The 25,141-nt window shown below is 41.1% G+C and overlaps 1 protein-coding gene across 2 annotated transcripts in view; it reads left to right on the top strand.

The window, feature by feature from the left end:
• ACO1 (aconitase 1) overlaps nucleotides 1–25,141 on the top strand; it is a 65,020-nt gene that overhangs the window by 11,219 nt on the left and 28,660 nt on the right. For both annotated transcript variants that reach the window (XM_041762780.1, XM_041762781.1), the window contains 7 exons: nucleotides 12,170–12,288; nucleotides 13,526–13,694; nucleotides 14,720–14,857; nucleotides 21,847–21,916; nucleotides 22,049–22,232; nucleotides 22,942–23,081; nucleotides 24,771–24,942. In XM_041762780.1, coding sequence (XP_041618714.1) covers nucleotides 12,192–12,288; nucleotides 13,526–13,694; nucleotides 14,720–14,857; nucleotides 21,847–21,916; nucleotides 22,049–22,232; nucleotides 22,942–23,081; nucleotides 24,771–24,942 — 970 coding nt within the window. In that variant the 5' untranslated portion in view covers nucleotides 12,170–12,191. The remainder of the gene's footprint in view (nucleotides 1–12,169; nucleotides 12,289–13,525; nucleotides 13,695–14,719; nucleotides 14,858–21,846; nucleotides 21,917–22,048; nucleotides 22,233–22,941; nucleotides 23,082–24,770; nucleotides 24,943–25,141) is intronic.

The following is a 25,141-nucleotide window of genomic DNA, read 5'->3' as shown; positions in this document are numbered from 1 at the left end:
TTCCTCACCTTGTCTCCTCCTTTTCTGTCCTCAAGCATCTTACTCTGGCCTCCTTGCCTTCCTCAGAACCACCTCAGGGCCTTTGCACATGATCTCACCCCTCCTCCGGATTGTCTATAGCTGGTCCCCTCACTTCCTTGACTCTGGTCCAAGTGGCTCCAAATTGGTGAGACCTCCTTTGATCTCCCGATGTCCGTTGTAGCCCAACAGTCCCTACTGCCCTCATCCTGCTTATCCATAGATCTAGTCACCATCTGACATTCTGTTTGTATATTTATTGAGTTGTGTAGTCTGCCTCCCTCCTCAGGAAAGCACTGCAAGGGCAGGCAACTTTGTCACTTTTGTTCCTGGGTGTATCCCCACTGCCTAAAATAGTTCTTGGCACGTGTTAGGTGGTTAATATAAATATGCATTGAATACTTGAATGAATGAATCATAGAATTTTTTCACTATTAGGGACGACTAAACTTATGTGATAGATTGAGAAACTGAGGCACAGAAAGTTATACGGCTCATTTCAAAATGGAGCTCAATCATTTCAAAACTGTTATAGCTCTCTTTAAAAATCTAGGACTCTATGTGGAGCCTTCTGGTCAGTTGTCCAGTCCAGTCCAGGGTAACACAAAAGAATAAATGAAAATTGATAATTTAAATTTTTAGCAGAAAACCCACAAGTTACTATGTAATGGCAAAACTTTCTGATACAGAAGGCAGAGTCTTATTCATGTTTACAGCATAGAGTGCACATTGCATATAATTAGTGCTCAAGAGAAATGTGTTAATAGATTTGGTTATATTGTTATAAAGCCATTCCTTTCTGCAAGACCCTCCTCCTGCACTAGTCCCAAAATAGACAGTTATTCTTAGAGCTTTTTATTCAAAATTTTTTCAGTTATAAGTATCCCATTTAAGAGTGTGTGTGTGTGCTTAATTTCTTTTACAAATAGCTGACATGATCAAAGAGGTGACCTCATCTCTGGGAAAATCCAGAAATATTTAGTTATTCTGGTTTTCCAGATGTAGCTACATCAAATAAAGCAAATAACTAATCTTTCTAGTTCTCCACTTTGTGAAAAAATCCAGTTTTCAAGCCATGATGGTTTGCTGGCCTGAATGGTTCCGACCTCAGACTTATTTATGCTTACACAGACATCCTTGGAATCTCACTTTTGACAAAAAGTTGTTTATAAGTAGCATGATGTTTAGATATACAACAGTCAGTTTGGGAAGTGGAGCCAATTAATTTCTCTTTAAGCAGAAAAGAAACAAAGCACAGCTAATCCTTATAGTGAACTGAAGTGAACTCTAGAGATGTAGTGACATTAACTTTAGAGTTGGAAGCTGTGAAAATTCAGGATGGGTATATTTAGGAAAACGTGAGAAGAGAGATGGGTAAACCACATGAAATACAAAAGAAGCCTATTTCTGTTGTTTGTATAGATTTTAAAAATCCACTGTGTGTCTTTAGAAATCTTAAATAAATAAACAATTTGGCAGATATATTGCCTGCACTTTAGACCATTCTTGACTAACTACCTGCAAACTCTTTAAAACTATGCAAGCTGTCCTGGAAACTGATATGCACACTCCCAACTCCCAAAAATAAACAAAACCTCTATCTTCCCCACCCCATTACTGGCAGGAGTTCCTCTGCTCAGGCTTACTCTTCTCTGCTCCTTCCTGCTGGTGTATGGAAATCATGTGGTTGGTTGTGGGGCCCATTCATGTCTATGCCTCTTTCTCTATCATAAGGTAACCTAAGGGGATTCAACCCTGATAACAGAAGCAGCTAAATACTGGATTTATATACTCCAAAGGCTGGAAAGTAACTTGAAGAGATGAATCTTACCGTATGTGATCACTGGCATTTAGTTAAAGTCGGTTGACCTTTCCACGCATTTCTACAAATCTGGCTGTGCCAGATAAGCATCATGGTGTGGCATTCACTGCCAGCAGGGTGTATGGTCTGAGATGTTCTAGCAAGAGGGGTTGTTTAGCAGTGTGCTGCCCGAGCTCTGTACTCAGTCTCCCAGACAAAACCTGATGTAGGAAAGATGTTAGGGTTCAAAGCTGATGACCAAGAAAGAATTCTTGAGATGTCTTTGGTGCAAAAAGGTGGTTTAATTAAAGCACAGGGACAGGAACTGTGGGCAGAACAGGTAGGGGCATGAGGAGTGGCCCATCATAGACTTTCAAGTTGGGAGGGGGTTAGGGATAGCTTAAGCCTTCCAGGTATTTTGGAAACAAGGTTTCCAGGATCCTGAGGGGGGCTTATCTGTTGTTGGGAAAGGTCATTTATTATTGTTTAGTAAACCCTCAGTCATGAGACCCTTCAGATGTATAAATAACGTGGGTCATGATTGGAGGATGATTGCCAACATGTATAGGGGTGGGTAGAGATAAAGGAAATTTCCAAAGGAAGTTTTATATGTTAAAGTAGACTTACAGGGTCCTGGGAGGTCAGACTAAGATTGCCTTTTGCCCTTAGCTAAGTGTTAACATTGAGGCAACTGTGTCCCTAGAGGAAGGTCACTCTGCCTGTTTCAAGGACTTGTTAGTGGGCCGTAGATAGTAAGGAAATTTAATAATTTTTCCTCTGCTTTTATTTCCCATATCAAAACCCATCTGTAGGATTGCTGCCTGGGCTTGGGAGTTCAGTCAGAGTAACAGGTAGCAAAGCCCACTGATCCGAATGGGGATTTTGCCTGTGATTCAAGCTAAAGGGGCCGCTTACCTTGCTATATAACCTGCTAGGGTCATGACGTACCTCAGCATGGAGTCAAACCGCCTAAAGATTTGAGGGCTTCGCTGAGTGAAGTAAGTCAATCGGAGAAGGACAAACAGTGTATGTTCTCATTCATTTGGGGAATATAAATAATAGTGAAAGGGAATATAAGGGAAGGGAGAAGAAATGTGTGGGAAATATCAGAAAGGGAGACAGAACATAAAGACTCCTAACTCTGGGAAACGAACTAGGGGTGGTGGAAGGGGAGGAGGGCAGGGGGTGGCGGTGAATGGGTGACGGGCACTGAGGGGGACACTTGACGGGATGAGCACTGGGTGTTATTCTGTATGTTGGCAAATTGAACACCAATAAAAAATTAATTTATTTTAAAAAATGAAAAGAAAAAAAGATTTGAGGGCTTCATCATATTTGATGGGCTGTCTTGCCTCTACAGGGTTACAGAGCCGGTTCTTATCCACATTAATAGCTCAGTCAAGTCTCCCTCAGAGATGAGAACATTCGGTCACCAGAGGCCATCTGAGTGTCACTGGGTTTGGCCTGTCTGGCAGACAGTTTACAAAAGAAATTCACATGAATTCACATGACAGAGGAAGAGAGATGAAAAGTATCCACCTTTACTAGAAATTAAAGAAACGCCCAAGATTAGCTTTTTAATCTCTTAATTTGGCAAAAAGTAAAGAAAAACAATCATGTTGCCTTGTTGAGGCACTTCCATTCCCTGCCTCCAAGAAGAGTCATAAATTGGCACAGCCTTTCCTCGCCACATGGTGATGTTTAATGGGACCGAGACATGCAAATCCTTTCACCCAGCTGTCCTGCTTCTAGGAACCCAAAGCTAGGAATTTCTATTAAGGAAATGGATTGAGGACGTACTCCAAGGAGAGTGTACAAAGGTTGCAGCATTGTTTGAATGTTAATACTTGGAAACAAACTAAGTATTTTAATAATAAGAGTTTTAAGTAAATTATTGTATATCTGAATGATAGATGTTTATAGTGCAGTTAAAAGATCTAAAATACCACAGATGGCCTGATAGATAGATTGCTGAGTGAAAAAAAGCCATTTACAAAACAATGTGAGGTCGAACCCATTTTTTAAAGAAATCCTAATACATTTAAAAGTTGTGTTAGGTGAAACTTCAAACTTCAGTGGTGACTTTTGTTTATCTGCACTTTCTAATTTTTCTGTAATAATCGTCTGTTTCTTAGTATAATATTTTTGAAGTTATCATCAGCCAAAAAGACAAGGTTCTGCAGCAGGTTTGGTCTCCTGCTAGGATTGTTGGCAGAGAGGGGTGGGGGAGAGGGGGTGGGAGAAGGTGGTGAGAAGGAAGGGGTCCCGCTTGGATTGATAGGCCTGTAGGAAGTATTCAAATGGTCTATCCAAAGTGAAATAAAAACCATTCATGGATTCTCCTCAGAACCATTGCACTGGGGGATCCCTGGGTGGCTCAGCGGTTTTGCACCTGCCTTTGGCCCAGGGCACAATCCTGGAGTCCTGGAATCGAGTCCCGCGTCGGACTCCCGGCATGGAGCCTGCTTCTCCCTCTGCCTGTGTCTCTGCCTCTCTCTCTCTATGTCTATCATAAATAAATAAAAATAAATTAAAAAAAAAAGAACCATTGCACTGCATTAGTGGATGATGAAGGTCGTAGTTTGGGGAGCAGAGTGGGTTTCTCTAAAGAATAATAGTAACATATTTACTTTTTCAATAAATCCTCATCAGACATTTTGATTTTAAGATTTTATTTACCTATTCATGAAAGACACAGAGAGAGAGAGAGAGAGAGAGAGAGAGAGGCAGAGACACAGGCAGAGGGAGAAGCAGGCTCCATGCAGGGAGCCCTATGAGGGACTATCCCAGGTCTTCAGGATCATGGCTTGGGCCAAAGGCGGCGCTAAACCGCTGAGCCACCCAGGCTGCCCCTCATCAGACATTATTAAATAAAGAACTGTATACTGTGGTTCAGGAACTTTATGAACTGTTCCGTCTTCCTTTTAAAAGATACCGCCCAAGAAGTCAAGTTTTCATTTCTAGATACTATTTCTTCCTGATGAAATATCCTCTATAGGTATTTATGTCAGGAAATTGAAAACGACTGCTTCAGCTTTTTAAAAAGTAAATACCAAACGAAATCATGCTTACAAAAAACAGAACTTGGATTCTATTCAGAGGTTGAAAGTCCTTCCCACTGGTCCTGCCCTTTACACAATGTATTCTTCTATTTAGGGATAATCAATGTTAACTTTATTCTAGGTCTTTCTTTTGTATTCATTAACAGATACAGTGGTGTGTGTGTGTGTGTGTGTGTGTGTATGAATGAATATATACTAATAGTCTTAAAGTTTTTAAATTGGATTCTAGTACATCTATTATTTGCAACTTTTTCTATTTCATTATATTAATGTGAGTCTTTGCTCACATCTTTTTTAAAGATTTTATTTATTTGTTCATGAGAGACACAGAGAAAGAGACATAGGCAGAGGGAGAAGCAGGCTCCCCATGGGGAGCCCGATGCAGGATTCTCAATCCCAGCACCCCAGGATCATGCCCTGAGCCAAAGGCGGATGCTCAACCTCTGAGTCACCCAGGTGTCCCTTTGCTCACATTTCTTACGTTGCATCTGAGTAAGGAATTGTATCTTTGATATTTATATCAATAAAATTTATTTGCCCTTACTCTGCCTCTCAGAATAAATTCAGTCACCCAGGGCAACTTGTTAAAAACTTAGCCCTAGCTCTAAGTTGTTTTCCCAGAGTTTATTATTTTTGTTTGTTTTTGTTTTCCCAAAGTTTAGCTGTCAATCAGTTCCCTGGAAATCTGAACCACATGGAAGGCTCAGTCAATGATTAGAGACCTAGCTCCCAAAAGTGCCAGCAGAATGTGATATGTAGTGTGTGATACGTGAAAGTGCTTAAGTTGTACTTTTCTCAACTTTACTTTTGAAGGATTTTAAGCATTCTTTTTTCCCCTGCCAGAAATTTGCATTTCACTTGAGAGAAAATCAGCTGTATTTTCTTCCTAGGTCTACCCCTCATAAACCTAGTGACCCCACTTTCCTTCTAGGGGTCTCTGTTTCCTGGTCAGGAAAATGCTATAGCATCTCTAAGGTTCTTTGCAGAAGGCTCAGCATTCTCTCACTCTGTCTCATCAGCTCCATTAGCATCTAGGACAAAGTGTCCTGCGGGTATGGGGTGGGGAATGGGTTAATGCCCTGCCACATATGCACAAATGATGGTGTCCGAGTCATTTGCAGGTGTCCAACATTGCGACCAAAGGTTGGTTGGCAGCAAGACTGTGGTTGGGAGGAACCACAGCTCTGATCTCCCTGCAACTTCTTTACTAACAGCATGGTTCAGTTGTTAAACGTCTCAGATCTGTCTGCCTATGCCTAATGTTTAGCGGTTTTAGTAATTTACTTTAAAAATCTGGTGTTCGGCACTCTTTCCCCACTCCCACTCTTCTGTGCATCTGTGTACAAGATGTACCTGAGGGCATCATGACATTGTACAAGTCACCCAGCTGGTATTTCAGGATAGTTTAGCTTTGAAAGACAGTGTTTCTCAACCAAATAATTCTCTTGATTTTAAGAGTGTGAGCTAGGTGTAGGGAAGGGCTTCAAATACAGTGCAAGTGTCTTTTTAAATTCCTTCTGTTTAAGAACTGTTCACATGTCCTACTTGATTCAAAGGCCAGGGCGAATGTTTAGCCATCCTACTGTAATGAACACAAGTATTCATGAACCACAAGCTCCAAATGAGCTCCAACATCACTGCTTACGAGACATAATTTCCCCTTCTTAACTTTCTTATTTTTAAAAACTTCTTTTCGCTTTTTTTTTTCTTGGCCTCCATGCAATACCATCTTATTCTGTGGAACAAAAAAGGTAGCACCCATGCATATTTCCATGCATACTACTAACCCTTCTCCTAGCCCCCCAAAAGAAAATAACTAAGATAACACACCTCTCTCCCAAAAAATCCACAGTGACTCTGTTCACGCCTTCCTTTTATTCCTATTGAATGGGGATTAGGTAAAACAAAACAACAATAAAGGCAGGAACAAACCTGAAGGCTGGCAGGATAGGGATAAGAAAAGAAAGGAGTTGAAACAATGACAATGAGGTGTGGGCTTTATGCAGATGTGGGAAGTAGGGAGGGCTCCCTGGCCAGTTAGCTGGGTTTTTAGATAAAACCAGACCAGGGGCAGTTTTAGAGTCTGCAGGATTTGCAGTAATGCTTGAGGTTTGAGGATGGGGTATGATTCTGGCCGAGGAAGGCAGACCCAGGAAGCATTTATGATGCCTCGATTCTCTCTGGGTCTCGACTGTTCTCAAGCTAAAGATCTCTCCCTCCTACCTGTCTTGGAATATGATAGTTTTTAGCTTTCTCTTGGGATCGCTGAAGCATGGGGAGTTCCTATAAAGCGATCTAAGACAAGGAGTGATGATAGCATGAATGAAACCTAGGAGGGATTGAGGGATTGCGGGATTGCCAGAGCCCTCCAGGGGGTATGAAAGGACTGTTTCCCAACTTGGAAGCAAAACCAGTTTTTGGTCACCAAAACACAGCTGCTGTTGCTCACCTATGGCTCAGTAAAGGGTAGCAAGGGACATGTGACAATGCCAAGCTCAGACCAATGTGCTGGGTAACCCTTGGAAGAAGGAGGGGTAACTGCAGTATTCAGAACTGAGTCCCAGTAGGATTTGTCAGGCCCATGGGTCTCTTCTGGCTTCTTTTAGCTGTGGGGTTGATTGGTAACCTCTCTCCAGCACCCCCTTTAGAACAGCAGTTGTTGCACCAGGGGAGGTGGCGTGAGGTGGCTGGAAAGAGCCAGGATTTAAAACCCAGCTCTCCGCCTCTTACTAGGTTAGATGTATGTCCTCAAACATGTTCTTCCATCTCTGAGCTGCAGTTTCCTCCACTGTAAAATGGAAATAATAATACTCTTTAACCTACAGAGATGTTGCCAAAATTAGACAAGATGGTATAAAGCACTGGGTATTTCTGTACCGGTATGCAGGTACTTATATGCCGGTCCTAACTAGTGACAGATTCCTTTCTTTTTTAGCTTCTGCAAGTAGAATTTGGTTCACGGGACGCCTGGGTGGCCTGAGTGTCTGCCTTAGGCCCAGGCGTGTGATCCTGGAGACCGGAGATCGAGTCCCAAGTCAGGCTTCCTGCATGGAGCCTGCTTCTCCCTCTGCCTGTGTCTCTGCTTCTCTCTCTCTAATAAATAAATAAAATATTTTAAAAAAGAATTTGGTCATTAATATAGTGAAATGAGAGTTATGTAGTTTCTCTTTTTTTTCTTAAGATTTTATATATTCATGAGACACACAGAGAAAGAGAGGCAGACACACAGGCAGAGGGAGAAGCAGGCTCCATACAGAGAGCCCGATGGGGGACTCGATCCTGGGACTCCAGGATCACATCCTCTGCCAAAGGCAGGCGCTAAACTGCTGAGCCACCCAGGGATCCCCCAGTTGCCTAGTTTCTAAGGAAAAAGTGAGGCAGATGGTAGAGAACTTTACACAAAGCCATTTCCATAAAAGCTGTAGCAGTCACTTTGGGTCACTTTATCTGTTCTGAACTACGCAGGCAGGCTTTGTAGGGGAGTGGGAGGAGCAGGGATTGTGTGAGGATCCCAAAATTCTGCCCCAGGTGTTTGTAAGCTACAGGGAGGTAAATGGACCCGTTTCTTCCTCACCGCATCAAGGCCAGTATGGGTACAACTTAGCAATTGGTTTAACCATAGCATTTTGGCAAAATGGAAGCTCTCGGCCCCTTTAGGGTTCGACACAGAGAGAGGGGCGATTCAGAGACTCAAGGCTTTTGAAGATGGGAATGACCCACCCTGCTGGGTTCCGCAAGGATCTCCAGCCCTGCGCCCCACCACAGAGGTTCTCTCATGTCCCACAACCTCCGTGGAGACACCCTTCTCTCCATCCACTTCCCAGGCAGACAGTTTTACTCTTGCAGTTCCTACTGTTTGGGGTGGAAACATTAAGTCAAGAATTGGAACTGATAGCAAATCAATGGGAGAATAGGATTATTGCCTTTTTCAACTTACACCTTCAAAATTCCAGTCAGTGGAATTATTATTAGTCTTGTTTCCGAGTCCACGGATTTGGCAACTTCTGCAGACAGGTGAGCTCACCTCTTACTAAATGGGCGTATTTTTAGGGCGCGGCACTGGCTCCCCCTTTAGTGGGGATGAGTAACAGATCTCTGGTATCTGTGTGGCACTTAACTGCGCTCTCCCCTCCTAGGAGGCGACTCGGTGACCACCCCCCCACCCCCAGGCCGCCCTCTCTAGCCTTTGCCTCTTCAGTTCCATACCGCTTTTCCGTGGCAGCCGCCACCCTCCAGTGGCCCACGCAGGTCACCTCCGGCCTCCTCCCTCCCGTAGTCCCTCCGGGAGCCCTGCTGACCTCCTGTCCAAAACCTCTGCCCCCCAAGGTTGCTCCGTGGGTGGCACAGGGCCCACAAGGTGTGTTCGTGTGGCCTTCCCGTTGCAGAACCACACAGCCGTTTAGAAACCTTTAGTTAGGGACACCTGGGTGGCTCGGGTTGAGCAGCTGTCTTTGGCTCAGGGCATGATCCCGGATTCCTGGGATTGAGTCCCACATCAGGCTCCTTGCATGGGGCCTGCTTCTCCTCCCTCTCTGCCTGTGTCTCTGCCTCTCCTCCTGTGCCTCGCATGAATAAAATCTTAAAAAAAAAAAAAAAATTAAAAAGAAAAGAAACCTTTAGTTACCCAGATTTCTAAATCAGGAGAGGTCATGTAGAAATCCAGACTGCCAGGCTTGCTTGAAAAATCGGATGATCTGTCGACACCGGGCTAGGCTAAGTCCCTGCATGCAGCTCAGGGCTGGAGCCGAAGGGCCACTGCCCCTTAGCTGGCACACTCTGCCCCTGCCTCCCTGGTGCTGGGTCCCTTCCCCTCTGTGGAGGCAATTTCATTGTGATTCCCTCTGCCTGGCAAACATACAGCTGCCATGGGATTTTGCTGCCTCCTAAATTAAGTATCTGTTCCTCACCTGGCACTCCGGCGTCCAGCCATGATTCTCACCTTGAACATTGGTTACAAACACCTGGAGACCAAACACTGCAGTTCCTGCTTACCTCCACCTCCCCCATCAATTCTAATTCAGTAGCTTAGGGGTGAGACTCAGGAATCTCTGTATTTTTTTTTAAGATTTTTATTTATTTATTCATGAGAGACAGAGGCAGAGGGGGAGGCAGTGTCCCCATGGGGAGCCCCTTGCAGGACTCGATCCCAGAACCCTGAACTCGTCCTGAACCCTGGACTCGTCCTGAGCCCTGGACTCGTCCTGAGCCGAAGGCACTCAATCACTGAGCCACCCAGGTGCCTCCGTTTTATGTTTTGTTGAAGAAATGGGCCTGTCTACGGAGACAAGAACCACCTGTCACTTTTTATTCCCCAGTCATTTCCTTTACAGGCATACTTCATTTTATTGTGCTTTTGCTTTGCAAATACTGTGGTTTTTACAGATTGAAGGTTTGTAGAACCCTGCATTGAGCAAATCTCTTGGCACTATTTTCCCAACAGCATTTGTTCACTTCAGGTCTCTCTGTGTCATGTTGTGATAATGTTCAAATTCATTTATTATTATATATCATATGGTAATCTATGGTCAGTGGTTATGACTCACTGAACGCACAGATGATGGTTAGCATTTTCTAGCAATAAAGTTTTTTTTATTAAAGTACATTTTTTTAGACATAATGCTGTTGTACACTTAATAGATTACAGTAGAGTGTGAACATAACTTTTATATGCACTCGGAAGCCAAAAACTTCATTTGACTCCTATTATTGTGATATTTGCCATATTGTGGTTGGGAACTGAACTCACAATATATCTGAGGTATGCCTACACATGTTATTTTTTTCATTTTACAGTAATATGTTGACCATATTAGTTATCCCCAAAATATGTTGAATATTTAAGTATTCATAAAACCCCCGGATTAATTGGGGAAATGTTACTGTATTTTTTTGTTTTCTTTTTTTTTTTTTTAAGATTTTATTTTTAAGTAATTTCTACATCCAACATGGGGCTTGAACCCAAAACTCTGAGATCAGGAGCCGCTCCTGACCCGCTTACACTCCACTGACTGAGCCAGTCAGCCCAGAAACATTACTATTCTTATCTCAGAAGACTCCTGGGCAATGGATTGGTTGAAGGATTTTTGCCCAAGGGGTAGGACTGGAAAGCAAGTCGTCTCTTACTCCAATGTGTTTTGCTCTGAGTTGTACAGTGACGTTTTTTGAAACCTCTGTTTCTCTATGTGGTGGAAGCCAGGAACAGTGTCCTCCCTTGTTCACTGCTTATAATTTATACAAGGATCGGGACGCCTGGGTGGCTCAGTGGTTGAGCGTCTCCCTTAGGCTCAGGGCGTGATCCTGGAGTCCTGGGATCAAGTCCCACATCGGGCTTCCTGCATGGAGCCTGCTTCTCCCTCTGCTTATGTCTCTGCCTCTCTCTCTGTGTCTCTCATGAATAAATAAAAATCTTTAAAAAAATTTTTAAAAAATTATACAAAGATAGCTAAGTCCTTCCCCAAGCTGGGATAGAGGGTCTCCTCTGTACATATCTGGGAAGTTTGCGTCTTTATGCCCCACTGCAGTAACAGAGATTACCTAATGTGAATGCTCTGTTGACACCATACGCAAAAGTGAATCAGGAAGACTTCAAACTAACACATTTATTTTAGATGCTGCAGAGACTCTTACAACAGAAAATACCTGCTTCCAAGCCCTCACTTCCCAAGTTCAAGTTTATACAATTGCATGTCACCCACTATGGACCTTTTACGTTCTGTATAGCTCAGAAGTCTCTTCATACACTAAGGATTTACCCTGAGACAAAACATATCAGTGGAAGAGGGTTGGAAAGTTATAGACATAAGACAAAAGAAGTTTAGGATTTTATAACCTCTTGAGAGTTGAATGCGGGCTTTCACAACAGCCTCACAGAGGCCCATTTTATTTGCTAAGATATCATTCTTGTAGTCCTGTATGTCCCTCCTTCCTGCTACGTTGAAAAGATAAGTGATATCTTGAAGTGAATATGTACCAAGTGATATATTGAAGTGAATATGTACCAAAAAGAGGGCAAACACTCCTCAGAATAAATGAGATCCAGCTTTTTTTTTTTTTTTTTTAAGATTTTTACTTATTTATTTTAGAGAGAGCAGGAGCATGAGCATGGATGAGCATGGGAAGGGGCAGAGGAAGAAGCAGGCTCTCCGCTGAGCAGGGAGTCCAACTCACAGCTCCATCCCAGGACCCTGGAAGCCGAAGGCAGACCCTTAACTGACTGAGCCATCCAGGTTCCTGAGGTCCAGCTTTGAGAGTAGAAATTAAGTGTTTTCTTTTTTTTTTTTTTTTTCAGGGACACGTGGTCATCAAGAATCATGAGCAATCCATTTGCACACCTTATTGAGCCTTTGGATCCTGCACAACCAGGAAAGAAATTCTTTAATTTGAATAAATTGAAGGATTCAAGATATGGTAGGCATATGGTTCTCTGATGTAATTGTTCTCACAGCAATCAAGAGTCTTGTTTGCATAATAATTAAGCTATGTAATTAATTAGCCTTTAGGAGAGTTGAAAGAGGGAGTTGCAGAAATGGCTGAATGGTCTTGGATTAAGCACACAAACACACACCACTTTCTTATGTTGCCTGTTTTTAAGTAATAATGATTATATAAATATGACATTTATATAACATTTATAGCATATAGAGTATTTGTGCATATATATTATTTAATCTGTATAACAACTCTGTGAGGTCATGTTTATAAAATGTAAGAAGTCCTAAGAAGCTGAGGTCCAGGGAGCATCAATGACATGATCAAAAAACAACTGTGGGTACCAGAATTGAATAAAAACAGGTCTTTTTTATTCCAAATCCTCTGCTTTTCTACCTTTGCACTCTGGTCTTTCCCAAATAATATTGGTGATTAATATTGATGATACAGTATTTCTTTTTTAAATAAACAAAATAGTTTTTTCAGGAATTACCATTGTTTTATCCTCAAACCCATTATGGTGTTTATGCTTGTGTTTCCATTAAAAGGTATATATGACTGTACTTTGATCTTAATTATAATAGTTGTAAAGAAGTTATTTTCTCATTTCTTAAACAATAGTTTTCATAAGAAATATTACTCTGTTACTTGCCAAAACGTAATACAATAAATACCTAGACTGACTTCTTTCATGGTAACTTAAGAAAAACTCTATTATTGGAATCCAAGGTAAGGCAATAATTTATTATGAAAAAATTAACTATAATATTTATCTTTGGCTAGTCTGTGGGTATTTTCTAGTACCGAATGTCTTTTAAACCCATTTGATATGGTTATATTTTATTTTTATTTTATTTTATTTTTTTAAAATTTTTATTTATTTATGATAGTCACACAGAGAGAGAGAGAGGCAGAGACACAGGCAGAGGGAGAAGCAGGCTCCATGCACCGGGAGCCGGATGTGGGATTCAATCCCGGGTCTCCAGGATCGCGCCCTGGGCCAAAGGCAGGCGCCAAACCGCTGCGCCACCCAGGGATCCCGATATGGTTATATTTTAAACTGTTGAAATCAGTTTAAATTTACCCTCTTTCCCTGTTGGAGGAGTAGTCTAATGCCTTGTATCAAGTTTATATAGAGATTGGCTTTAAATAGCTCTTATGATAAGGTGTCTCATGGCTTTTGTTTGTTTTGTTATGCTTTCTCCTTTTTCCCTAGAACGCTTACCATTTTCTATCAGAGTTCTCCTGGAGGCAGCCATTCGGAACTGTGATCAATTTTTGGTGAAGAAAAATGACATTGAAAATATCCTAAATTGGAATGTCATGCAGCATAAGAACATAGAAGTGCCATTTAAGCCTGCTCGCGTCATCCTACAGGACTTCACGTGAGCCTGATATCACTTCACTTCCCTCGTCACTGCCTCCCTTGTCAGCCTTTAGAGAGTGCTTCACATACACACACACACAGTGCCTGTATAATTGATCACCCAATATCCAGACACTTTTGAAAATGTAAGAGGTCTGTTATCCTGGACAGCAAGAATTTGTCTCAGATAAATTCGGATGTGTAGTCACTCCACCTTTTCCAATGGCAGAGGTCATCATCTTTGGTCTTGGAGATCCTAGTCTTAAGTATAGTGGCAGAAGATGGAAGAAATAGCATGGAGTATAACTGTCTTGGAATCTTGTCTCCCTCACATCCTATCACCCATAAGCCAGTTTCAAACAGCCATCCATAGAACACTGTTGTGCTTTCACCTTAGGGAAGACTTGTAGTTCACAAGGCCCAACCTGTTGCTATTCAGCCTCAGTTCACACCTTGCCATTCCCAAGAGTCTTTACTTCCCATCATGGCCTGTTTTTTTTAAGATACTATCTTTCCATTTTTAAATGATGTTGTTATATTCCTTTTAGAACCGAATTTCATTTTTCTAGAGGACAAATTTTATACTCTAAAATAATAAAAAGGAGAGATTCACCTAGTATAAATTTGATTCATAGCATACTTCTCTGAATTACATCCATTTCTTTAAATTTGATCTGAAGTTGGAGGTATGATCCATGTATCTTCTCTAGGTCTTTATCACCCCACCATGTGAATGGGAATCAGCTATGGCAGTAACAGACCCAGGGTTTTTAAGTGCCTACTTTCCTAAGGTTTCTATTTAGACCACATTTGTTGTTAACTTTAGTGGAGTGACAAAATTGCATGTAGAGATACCACTCAGTCATGGCACTTCCAATTCTGCTCAAAGAAAGATATATAGAAACTTCCACTTTTCTAAGTCATCCTTTGTCAGCCCCACTGATGACACTGTCTCACGGCCAATTGTCAGTGGAGGCAAAAGCTGAAAAATCAAAGTACACTTTATTCAACAGTTTTGTTTTCTGCTTAATTCTCTTTTCTCAGAGGTGTGCCAGCTGTGGTTGACTTTGCTGCAATGCGTGATGCTGTGAAAAAGTTAGGAGGAGATCCAGAGAAAATAAACCCCGTCTGTCCTGCCGATCTTGTAATCGATCATTCCATCCAGGTGGATTTCAACAGAAGGTGAGAGATTAGGACGGATACTTGGGTTTTCTGTTTTGTGCAAAATCTTGGAATTCACGTCTTCTTTATGTGTGTATGTAGATAAACAACAGAAGAAATCTTTAAGAGATGTATTCAGAAAAAATCAAACTTACCAAAGATTTTCCAGTAAAGCGGGGGGGTCTTTTTTTTCTTCTTTTTTTAAATTTATGATTTTTTTTCTTTTTACTTCTTCTGGTGCCCAGGCTGAAGGAGAAAGCAGCTATCTGGTGATCACAGAGGCTCAGGAGGGCAAATGGGAACCCACACTATCTCTTGAGGCTTAGATCAGAGCTAGCGTAGAATCACTTCTCTTCACAGTGACGTTAATCAAAGCAAGTCACAGTCAAGCCATAAGTTAGGGGTGGGGAAGTATATTCCATCTGTAGTAGAAGGAGCTGCAGGATTACACAGGGGACGCCCTGTGAGTGGCTCAGTGGTTGAGCATCTGCCTTCGGCCCAGGGCATAATCCCGGAGTCCTAGGATCGAGTCCCACATCGGGCTCCCTGCAGGGAGCCTGCTTCTCCCTCTGCCTGTGTCTTTGTCTCTCTCTGTGTCTCTTCTGTGTCTCTCATAAATAAATAAATATAAATCTTTAAGAAAAAATAAAAGAAAGAAAGATTACACAGGGAGTGCAACCAGGTGCTGCTAGAAGTCTAGTATCTTAACCAAGAAGAATAACTAAATAGTTATCATCAACTCTGAGTGGGGAAAAAAAGAACTATACCACATTCAGTGCTGGGGAAATTAATTATTTGGTAGAGAGAGTGATTCCTGTGAATTAAAGCATTAATATTTTTTAAATTAAATCATCAAAAATTTCAGAAAAAAATTTAAGTATGTGTCAAATGTCTTGAGGAGAAGGACCTTTCTAAATTTAAAAGAAATGAATGGGGGCACCTGTGTATCTCAGTAGTTGAGCATCTGCCTTCAGCTCAGATCAAGATCCTGGAAACCTGGGATTGAGTCCCACATCAAGCTCCCTACAGGGAGCCTGCTTCTCCCTCTGCCTATGTCTCTGCCTCTGTAGCCCTTATGAATAAATAAATAAAATCTTTAAAAAAAAAATATAGTAAAACCCAGCAGATAAATGGGTAAAAAAGTAGACATTTCACAATGAAAGGAAAAGCAATGATAAGCACTATATGAATCCTTTTCAACTTCAGAAGTAATAAAAAAAAGTAGATTAAATCCTTGAGATACCATTTTCTCTTATCAATAGAGTTAAGATTAGAAAATAAACATTATTCATTATAAAGGTGTCATGAGGGAGACACTTTTATTCCCTGCTGATAATACTATAAATTAGGAATGATGAAAGCAGTATGTATGAAGATTATTAGAAATTGTCATATCCTTTGTCCTGGAATTTCCACTTCTGAGCATTACCCTTTATAGATAATCTGGAATTCACAAGTAGCTTAATGACTAAATAGTGTTCATGACAGTATTTATAATAATGGAAACCTAGAAGCATTCTTAATGGCCAACAAAGGAGAATGATTTACTAGATCATGATATGTCCTTAAAGTGAATTATTAGGTAACGTTTACCATTATAATTATAAAATGTTTAATAACACTTGCAACGTGCTCATGTCACAGCTCAATGAGCCAGATATAAGTTGCATGTAGAGTGTGATCTCAGCTATGTGAAAAGTTGTACAAAAACTAAAAGATTGGAAAAAGAGATGACAAACTGCTGAATGATTTATCTCTGGGCTTATAACTGTTATTTATTTTGATGATAAGAGGCTATGGTTTTTTATAATAAAAAACCATTTAAGAGTATGAAACTATTCGAAGAGGAAAAAAAATAACTTTCCTTGCTTCCTTAGGGACTTAAGTGGGTTCCATACAGCCTAAAGAGAAATGTAGTGACTGGTCATTCTCAGATTAATGTTGTCAGTATCCAAACCAGATAAATTCCGGATAAAGAGAAATCTGCTTTGTCCCCTGAATTGACAGTTCTTGGAACAGACTAGATACTCAGCAGCTGTTCCCTTTCCCTTGAACTCTAAACTCATCCTTAGGCAACTTGTCTTTTTTTTCTCCTTAAATCACATGAGCTCAATTTAATGGTTTGGAGTCAAAGGGAAGAATTAAAAATACATACACAAAATGTTATTTTATTTGATAACAAGGATATTTCCTAACACCCCACTTCAGAAGTTATAAAAGTAGCCTCACAAAATCATGGACAATTTTATCTTTCTTGGAGATTCTCACTGGTGTTGATGATTTACCTTTATTTCACTGCCTGGAAGGTAAAAGTACAGGGAAGCCAGAATTGTAACTGTTTTAATGTCTGAAGTCTTTTGATTCAATATTCAAAGAACTCCTCTGACTGTTAAGCAGTATGAATCTGGGTAATTGCAAAGTTTGCTCTATTGATTTTTCCTCTTCAAACCTTAAAATCCATCAACTCTGGTTTCAGTTTTTTATGGACTCTTTTCATTTATACTGCAGTACTGAAAACATTATTATGGAAACAGCAAAGTCCGAGAGGATGGGGGCAGGACTTTGATCCAAACTGATATCCAAATCTAGCAAACCCCGCCTTTTTTTAAATTAAAGAGAATATTTCTGTTAGGAGTGTTTTCATTGGTGGTGTTTTGTTTTTATTGCTCAAGGTTGGTTTTGCAATTTGACCTCCCAGTCTCTTTCCATATTTTTATAAGGAATTAAATGTGATATGTCTCAACTTTTGTGGAACTGTGTGCTATGGGCTGATTTCCAGCTACTTCCAGAAATGAACTAGAAAAACTGTGGAAGGGGTGCTTGGATGTTAGATACTCTCATTTAAGTATTTCTGAGCCCTTTGCCTCGTTTGGATAAGAATAATTGGCATCACCATTTTTAGGAATGGAGGGTCTAACTAACTCATTATTGTAGTTTTTCAAAGTTATCTCAAAAATAACTTTAAAAAAAAATCCCAACAAGATTATAATGACGATTTCTGAGCAGATTTCCTGGGTATGGAAACTGTCTCCTCAATAAAGACTGTTTGTGAATTTCTGGAGTACCATTAAATGGAATACTCAGAAACTTTGATATACGTCCAAATCTGAATTCAAATTATGTAACTGAGAAGAAATTTACTCTTTAGTCCATGAGGCCATTTGTATTCAGAGAACTTACTAAAAAGCTCAATCAATTGGTGAACTTAGGGAAGTTTTGAGTTGTGGAAAAAATCCAAATTCTAGGTCTATTTATTCATTCCAGGAACTAGAACTGTTAATTTGAGCCAAAAAAAAAAAGTGTTTTGTTTTAATAAGTAAATAGGTTTTTACTTGAAATTAACCTATCTTAAAATAGATTAACCATTTCTGGCTTCTGTTTGTCCCGTGAATATGTTGTTTATATCACACTGACATCCCAGCATTCTCTGGGGTGACTCTTGCCCTTCCAACCGTGCTTTTGTGCTGTGAAAAGTTCTCATGTCCTTCTAGCACTGAAGACAAGAGGGTAAGGGTCCCTGACTGGCTGCCCACAAGTGTTCAGAGCACCATAGAAGGACTGGGGAACCAGAGGCAGGGCTGCATATGATTAAGAGCAATGTTCGAAGATGCCTGTCTTCCTTTTTTTTTTTTTAAGTTAAATCTATTTAACAGACCTCTGTGTGCCGGTATTTGCTTAAGAAACAGATTAGTTTAGAAGAGAGAAAATTAAAGAACACATGACCTCAATGCAGTCGGTAAATGTAGTAACCAAATCATCCTGACCCAGGGAGTCCAGAGGGTTCTACCTGGAGAATCACTTGATCCAGGTCTGGAAGGGGTTTAGAAGGAGTGAGTCCTGGAAAAGGCGCTCTACACAGAGAATGCAGCGTGAGGGAAACAAGGTGTGGGAGAGCATGGGGGCTGAAGCTGCGGCTGAAGCTGAATGCAATTTGGTCCTGGTGATAGAGGTTTCATATTCATATTTCATATTCATAAAGGAAGTTTGAGGTTACACTGAAGGACTTTGTTAAGGCAAGGGATTCGTGCTTTATTTACAAAATGGGAAGCCATTGTCAGGTTCCAGATGGGTCCTGATGATCTGTGTTTAGAGAATGGTCCCTGGTGATCGTACAAAGGTAGGTTGACAGAGGAGCCAGCTAGGCTATTTCTAGGAGAAATGCTTCCGTAGTTGTAGAAACTAAGTAGTGGGAGGGGAGGTCATTAGATGGGGATGAGATTCAGAAAGGAAGCTTGTGTGTTAGGGGTTATCCCGTTGACTGTGTGGTGTTCAAGGTATTCCTGATGCAGATGCTCAGCATACATTGGAAATGTGGATGCGGACTTAGACAGATGGGAGCTGGAGGGATGGAGCCCTCAGTGTATTAGTGAGAAGGAGACAAGTACCTTGAGGAATAGTCACACCTGGTCCAGAGGGTCCAGAGGCTCTGCTGTTCTGGGGGCAGCATTCTTGTCCAGCCTTGTTTCTCTCTGTTGGCATCTCTCCTTTCTCTCTTTCTACCTGTTGCTTTTCTCTAACACATACACACACCTACAGACATTCATACTCTACATCAGGGATCAGCAATTTTTTTTAAGGGCCAGGAGTAAATATTTTAGGTTTTATTGGCTACATACTCTGCTCACGTATTTTTTTTTAAAACAACCATTAAAAATGTAGAAATTACTGTTTGCTTCAGGGCCAAACACGTACAGGTTTTGGGCCAGATTTGGCCCATGGAGCTAGAATTTGTGGACTCTTGCTCTGAGGCACCCTCAGGAACTAATTCCATTAAAGCAACTGACACTGACCTTGGCGAGTATTCACACCAAGAGAAAAACAGTCAGGGTGGTAACTGAATGGAGCTTTTGTAGAGTAAATGATAAGTGCTCCCAGTCCTTCTTCCCCAAGGAGCACTTCCCTATTTTTACCTGGTCGACTCCACTTCGTCCTTCAGTCTGCACCAATGTCATTTTCCTCTGCAAAACATGCCTCATTTCTGGTCTGAATTTGCAACCTTTTCTGAGTGTTCCCTTGGCACCTTGTACTTCTTGTATCATGACATTGATAGTCACTCTCTGATAATTGCCTGGTTGCTTCTCTGTATCACTGGCCAGGCCTCTGAGCACCAAGTGGGCAGTGCATGCACTGCTTTTGTACCCTTGTATTCCCAGCAGGTAGCACAGGGTAGGCTCTGTGAATAAGTGAAGGAAGAGGGTGGATGAGAAGTAGAGAACGGCCCCATAGCCATCAGACCCGGGCTCAGATGATGGCTCTATAATCATCAAATGTCTGGCCTTGGATAGGTGAGCTAACTTTTCGGTGCCTTGGCTCCTCTTCTGCACATAGAGGTAATAGTGGTACCTCTGGGAGAGATTGTCATGATGATTGATGAGTTCCTACAGGTAAAGCACATAAAGCCTGTGTCATAATCCAGCCCTTTGGCTCTGTCTGCCAGGGTTTGAATTTCAGCTCCACTGTTTACTAGCTGTGTGATCTTTTTTTTTTTTTTTAAGATTTTATTTATTTATTCATGACAGACACAGAGAGAGGCAGAGACACAGAGGGAGAAGCAGGCTCCTCACAGGGAGCCCGAGGCGGGATTTGATCCCCAGACGCCCTGAGCCAAAGGCAGACATTCAACCACTGAGTCACCCAGGCGTCCCTAGCTGTGTGGTCTTGAGCAAGTTTCTTAACCTCTCTGTATCTCAGTTTCCTTTTTTGAAAAATGTGGTTTGTTGCATCTAACTTAAAGGGTTATTATGGAGACTAAATGAGAAAGTAAATTTTAAATACTTAGAATAGTGGCTTGTTCCTTGTAGTTAGTAAGCATTAACTACTTTTTTCTTTTTTTTAAGATTTTATTTACTTATTCATGAGAGACACACAGAGAGAGGCAGAGACACAGGCAGAGACAGAAGCAGGCTCCATGCAGGGACCCCGATGTGGGACTCAATCCCGGGACTCCAGGATGAGGCCCTGGGCTGAAGGCAGGCACTCAACCACTGAGCCACCCAGGCATTCCTAAGCATTAACTACTAATTAATGAAGTGTAACTTGAGTCTTAGCTATTAATTTACTATCTTATTCTGTGTTCACTGACTACATAGTATACAGTTTATGAGTGCCTTCTGTATACCACATCAGCAAAGTTGTAACTGTGGTTTATTTTACCTTCATGATTTGATTATAAAAATCCTGGAGAAGCTTCTTCTTCTTTTTTTTTAAGATTTCATTTATTTATTCATGAGAGACACAGAGAAGCAAAGACACAGGCAGAGGGAGAAGCAGGCTCCCTGTGGGGAGCCCGATGGGGGACTCGATCCAAGGAGCCCAGGATCACACCCTGAGCCAAAGGCAGGCACTGAGCCAAAGCCAAGGATCAACCACTGAGCCACCCAGGTGCTCCCCTAGAGAAGCTTCTTTGATGCCCTGCTCTGCCTGTGTCATTCCTGATGGACTAAATGACTTTGAGTAAACCTCATCATATAATCTGTGCTTTATAAATGTTCTTGGGTAGCACCGTCCTTCTCTGAAATCTCTGTCCAAGAGCTAGGAGATGGTGATTCTATAAATGCCTGGGCCTCCTGGCATTGCTGGTTCCCTGTCTCCCAAAAGAAACAGATGAAATTGCCAGCTCGGAGCAGCCCAGCTCAGAGAGGTGTAACGAGGTCACCCATGGGAAAGAAATACGGGAACAAGAGTTCTTTCAATATCTAAGCTGCTGTTGTCATCATAAATGTCTAGAGTCTGTTCCTAAAAGTCAGGCTTTGTAATTAGATTAGTTTCAACTTAAATTCACTTAATGTGTGTTACTCACCATGTTTAAAGGTATTATAGGGATCACTTGAACCAAATAATAATTACTCTTTTTACTTTTGCTGATTCCCTCTCATTTCCCATGTGAATGAATGCATCAGTACCACACAGCAAGCCTGCAGACAAAGTTGCCAGTTTGTTCAACACCCATAAGTTCAACTGGTAACCTTTTAAACCTTAAAATTTATACATTTAGTTCTTCTCTCTGACAGGACAGACAGTTTACAGAAGAATCAAGACCTGGAGTTTGAAAGAAATAGAGAACGATTTGAATTTTTAAAGGTATGAGCAGAGTTTGGTTTCACTGGTTGTTTCTTTATATATATGGGTACAGTACAAAGAGAGGTGCCGAGGAGATGGGCCACATAGAAATGCATCAGGTTTTCATAGTGTTCTTTCCATTCTCAATCCTAGTGGGGTTCCCAGGCTTTCCGCAACATGCGAATTATCCCTCCTGGCTCAGGAATCATCCACCAAGTGAATCTGGAGTATTTGGCAAGAGTGGTATTTGATCACGATGGCTATTATTACCCAGACAGCCTTGTTGGCACGGATTCGCACACTACCATGATTGATGGTTTGGGTGTCCTTGGTTGGGGTGAGTATTGTTCCAGGATCCTATTCTGTATATGCTATTTGTATATGTGTGTAGCTTGATTTACACTAATACCGTGACATCCCGGGAGCATGACTTTGTGTGATCACACATATCAAAGAGGTATTTTTGTGTTTTGTTTTTACTGCTCTATTTCCAGTGCCTAGAAAAGTACCTCATGCCTAGTAGGGACTCAAAAATAATGTGTGGAAGAATGAACTGGAATAAAGGTTAGGGACATTAGAATAATCACTGGAGCTGTTTGTTAAAAATGGAGACTCCCAAACCCCATTCTCCACTTGGTATTGAATCAAGGCGGTTTTGATACAGGTGTTCTGGGGACCACATTCTGAGAAATACTTGTTAAAAATTCTATAGAGGGAAACAGAGGAAAGATAACTATTCTTTATAGAACCCAGATCTAGGGGATCCCAGGGTGGCTCAGCGGTTTAGCACCTGCCATTGGCTCAGAGCGTGATCCTAGAGTCCCAGGATCAAGTCCCGCATCAGGCTTCCTGCATGGAGCCTGCTTCTCCCTCTGCCTGTGTCTCTGCCTCTCTCTCTCACTCTCTCTCTCTCATGAATAAATAAATAAATAAAGTCTTTAAAAAAAAAAAAAGAACCCAGATCTATGCTAGTAAAACCTTGTAACGGGGTTGAATTCCATAGTGAAGCACACTGAAAGCATCCTTGTATCATGCTGGCCTTGCAGGAGTGGGTGGTATCGAAGCAGAAGCGGTCATGCTGGGTCAGCCGATCAGCATGGTGCTTCCCCAGGTGATTGGCTACAGGCTCTTGGGAAATCCCCACCCTCTGGTAACGTCCACGGACATCGTGCTCACCATTACCAAGGTAATGATATGCTGTCTCTCCCGTGGTCTCGAACAGACAGTGACAGGGAGGAAGTGCACGATGTTAGGAAACAGTATGTTGATGATTTTTAAAAAGAGATGAGATAAAGGGACAGTTCTGTGGCTATGTGTTAGACAGTTATGTTCATTTTACTCTTCTGTGGCTACATGGATCCTTTTCTTTAAAAAAAATATATTTTGAAAGTGTGACAGAGTTCAAATACACAGAAGTTAAAATGACATTCGTAGGCACCACCACCTAGATTTAACAGATGGTAACATTTTGCCGTATTTGCTTCAGAGCTCTCCATGTATGTATATTTTTTAAGAAATAAAATGAAATATTTATGGCCTAAGCCATCCTCCGCATTCCTAGAGATAACCACTTTCCCAAGGTGGTATGACTTATTCCCAGGCATGTGTTTATACTTTGACTACATTTTTCCACATGAGTCTCCCTTATGTGTAAATAACAAGCTGCTTCTGTGAATTTAATGTCTGACTTTCTTAATTCCCTTTTCTGTATTCAAAGTTATATTATTGTAACAGATGTTTCTCCAAGCTGGAAATAGTAGTTTTTTTTCTTTTTCTTTAGCTTTTGCAAGAAATAATCTTTTTTTGTGATTTGCTTTGCAAAAAGGAGAGCCATTTCATTTTGCAAGATTATTAGAAAAGTGAAATTATTCTATTATCACAAACATTCTTCTATTATCACATATCTTTTCTGGTTATATATTTAGGAGGCTTGGAGTGTTAGGGATAGCTACTGTCCTGTTAAAGCCAAAAATGTTTCTCTTTGATTTGATCTTTATGGACTTTGGAATTGCATTTATTGGAATATTGTAACTTATTGTTGATGTCTGTGCATTGATCCTCACATGTAGAATAATGTAGGACTTGCCCATAGAATTTAGCAGAAGCCCACATAACCTCAAGAGCCCATCCTTCTGATTGTCCACATGGTTCATGAAACTGGCTTCATGCAGGGCTGCGTCAGCCACCAATGCCTCAGCCTTGGCAGATGGCATGTCTGGAAAAGAGATGTGAACCAGACTGGCTGGATCCTTTGGTTACATTTCATTTGCACTTGTGTTCAGGAAATTTGTTCATTATACCCTTGAAAATAAGCCTCTTATTTACTTAACTAGTGCAAGATCATTCGAGTTGAAATAATTTATTTAATTTTTAGCACTTCCAGTAACATTAGAGAGAAAAAGTCCTTCTCATTTTGGAAAACTTATATTAATGTTACTTGTGTTTAGGGTATTACTTTCTCTTTTTCTTTTCTTTTTGGTAATAACTGTTTTGACATAATTTTAGATTTACATGAGAGTTGATGTAAATACAGGTAATACAGAGAATCCCTGTTACCTTTCTCCCAACTTCCCCAAATGTTAACATCTAACATAACCATGGTACATTAATCAAAATGAAGAACGCTGGTATGACACTAAACTAGAAACTTAGCCAGTTTTTTCAATAATGACCCTTTTCTGTTCCAAGATCCAATCCAAGATTCTGGATGGTATTTAATTAACAGAATTTTTTAAATTTTATTTTTCAAAGTAATCAAAACTATGCTGGGCCAATTTATTTTCTATGTTTACTCACCAGGCTAATTTATAAGAATGACAAAGTGCATTTTAAATATAGGTTATGGAGTCTCAAGGTTTTCTCTTGTTCTTCTCAGCACCTGCGCCAGGTGGGGGTAGTAGGCAAGTTTGTGGAGTTTTTTGGGCCAGGAGTAGCCCAGTTGTCCATTGCTGACCGCGCCACCATTGCGAACATGTGTCCTGAGTATGGAGCGACCGCTGCATTTTTCCCAGTCGATGAAGTTAGCATCAAATACCTGCTGCAGACGGGTAAGTGTGCAGCCCTGTGTGAGCAGAACGCCCTGTGCAAAGTGCATAGGGCTCTGAGGATCCAAGCGCTGCCTTCCGCCTCTGCCCCTTGGAGGATACAGGGTCACATTCACAGTTTTTTAGGGTTTTTTTTTTTTTCCTTTTCTCTAGGGAGTCAAAATGATTATTGGGATTTCAAAAGATATGACATAGACACCAC

The sequence above is a fragment of the Vulpes lagopus genome, chromosome 7 (assembly GCF_018345385.1).
Source record: "Vulpes lagopus strain Blue_001 chromosome 7, ASM1834538v1, whole genome shotgun sequence".
NCBI classification, from domain to species: domain Eukaryota; kingdom Metazoa; phylum Chordata; class Mammalia; order Carnivora; family Canidae; genus Vulpes; species Vulpes lagopus.
The sequence above is the reverse complement of the archived record's forward strand: the minus strand, read 5'-3'. Positions and strand labels throughout refer to the sequence as shown.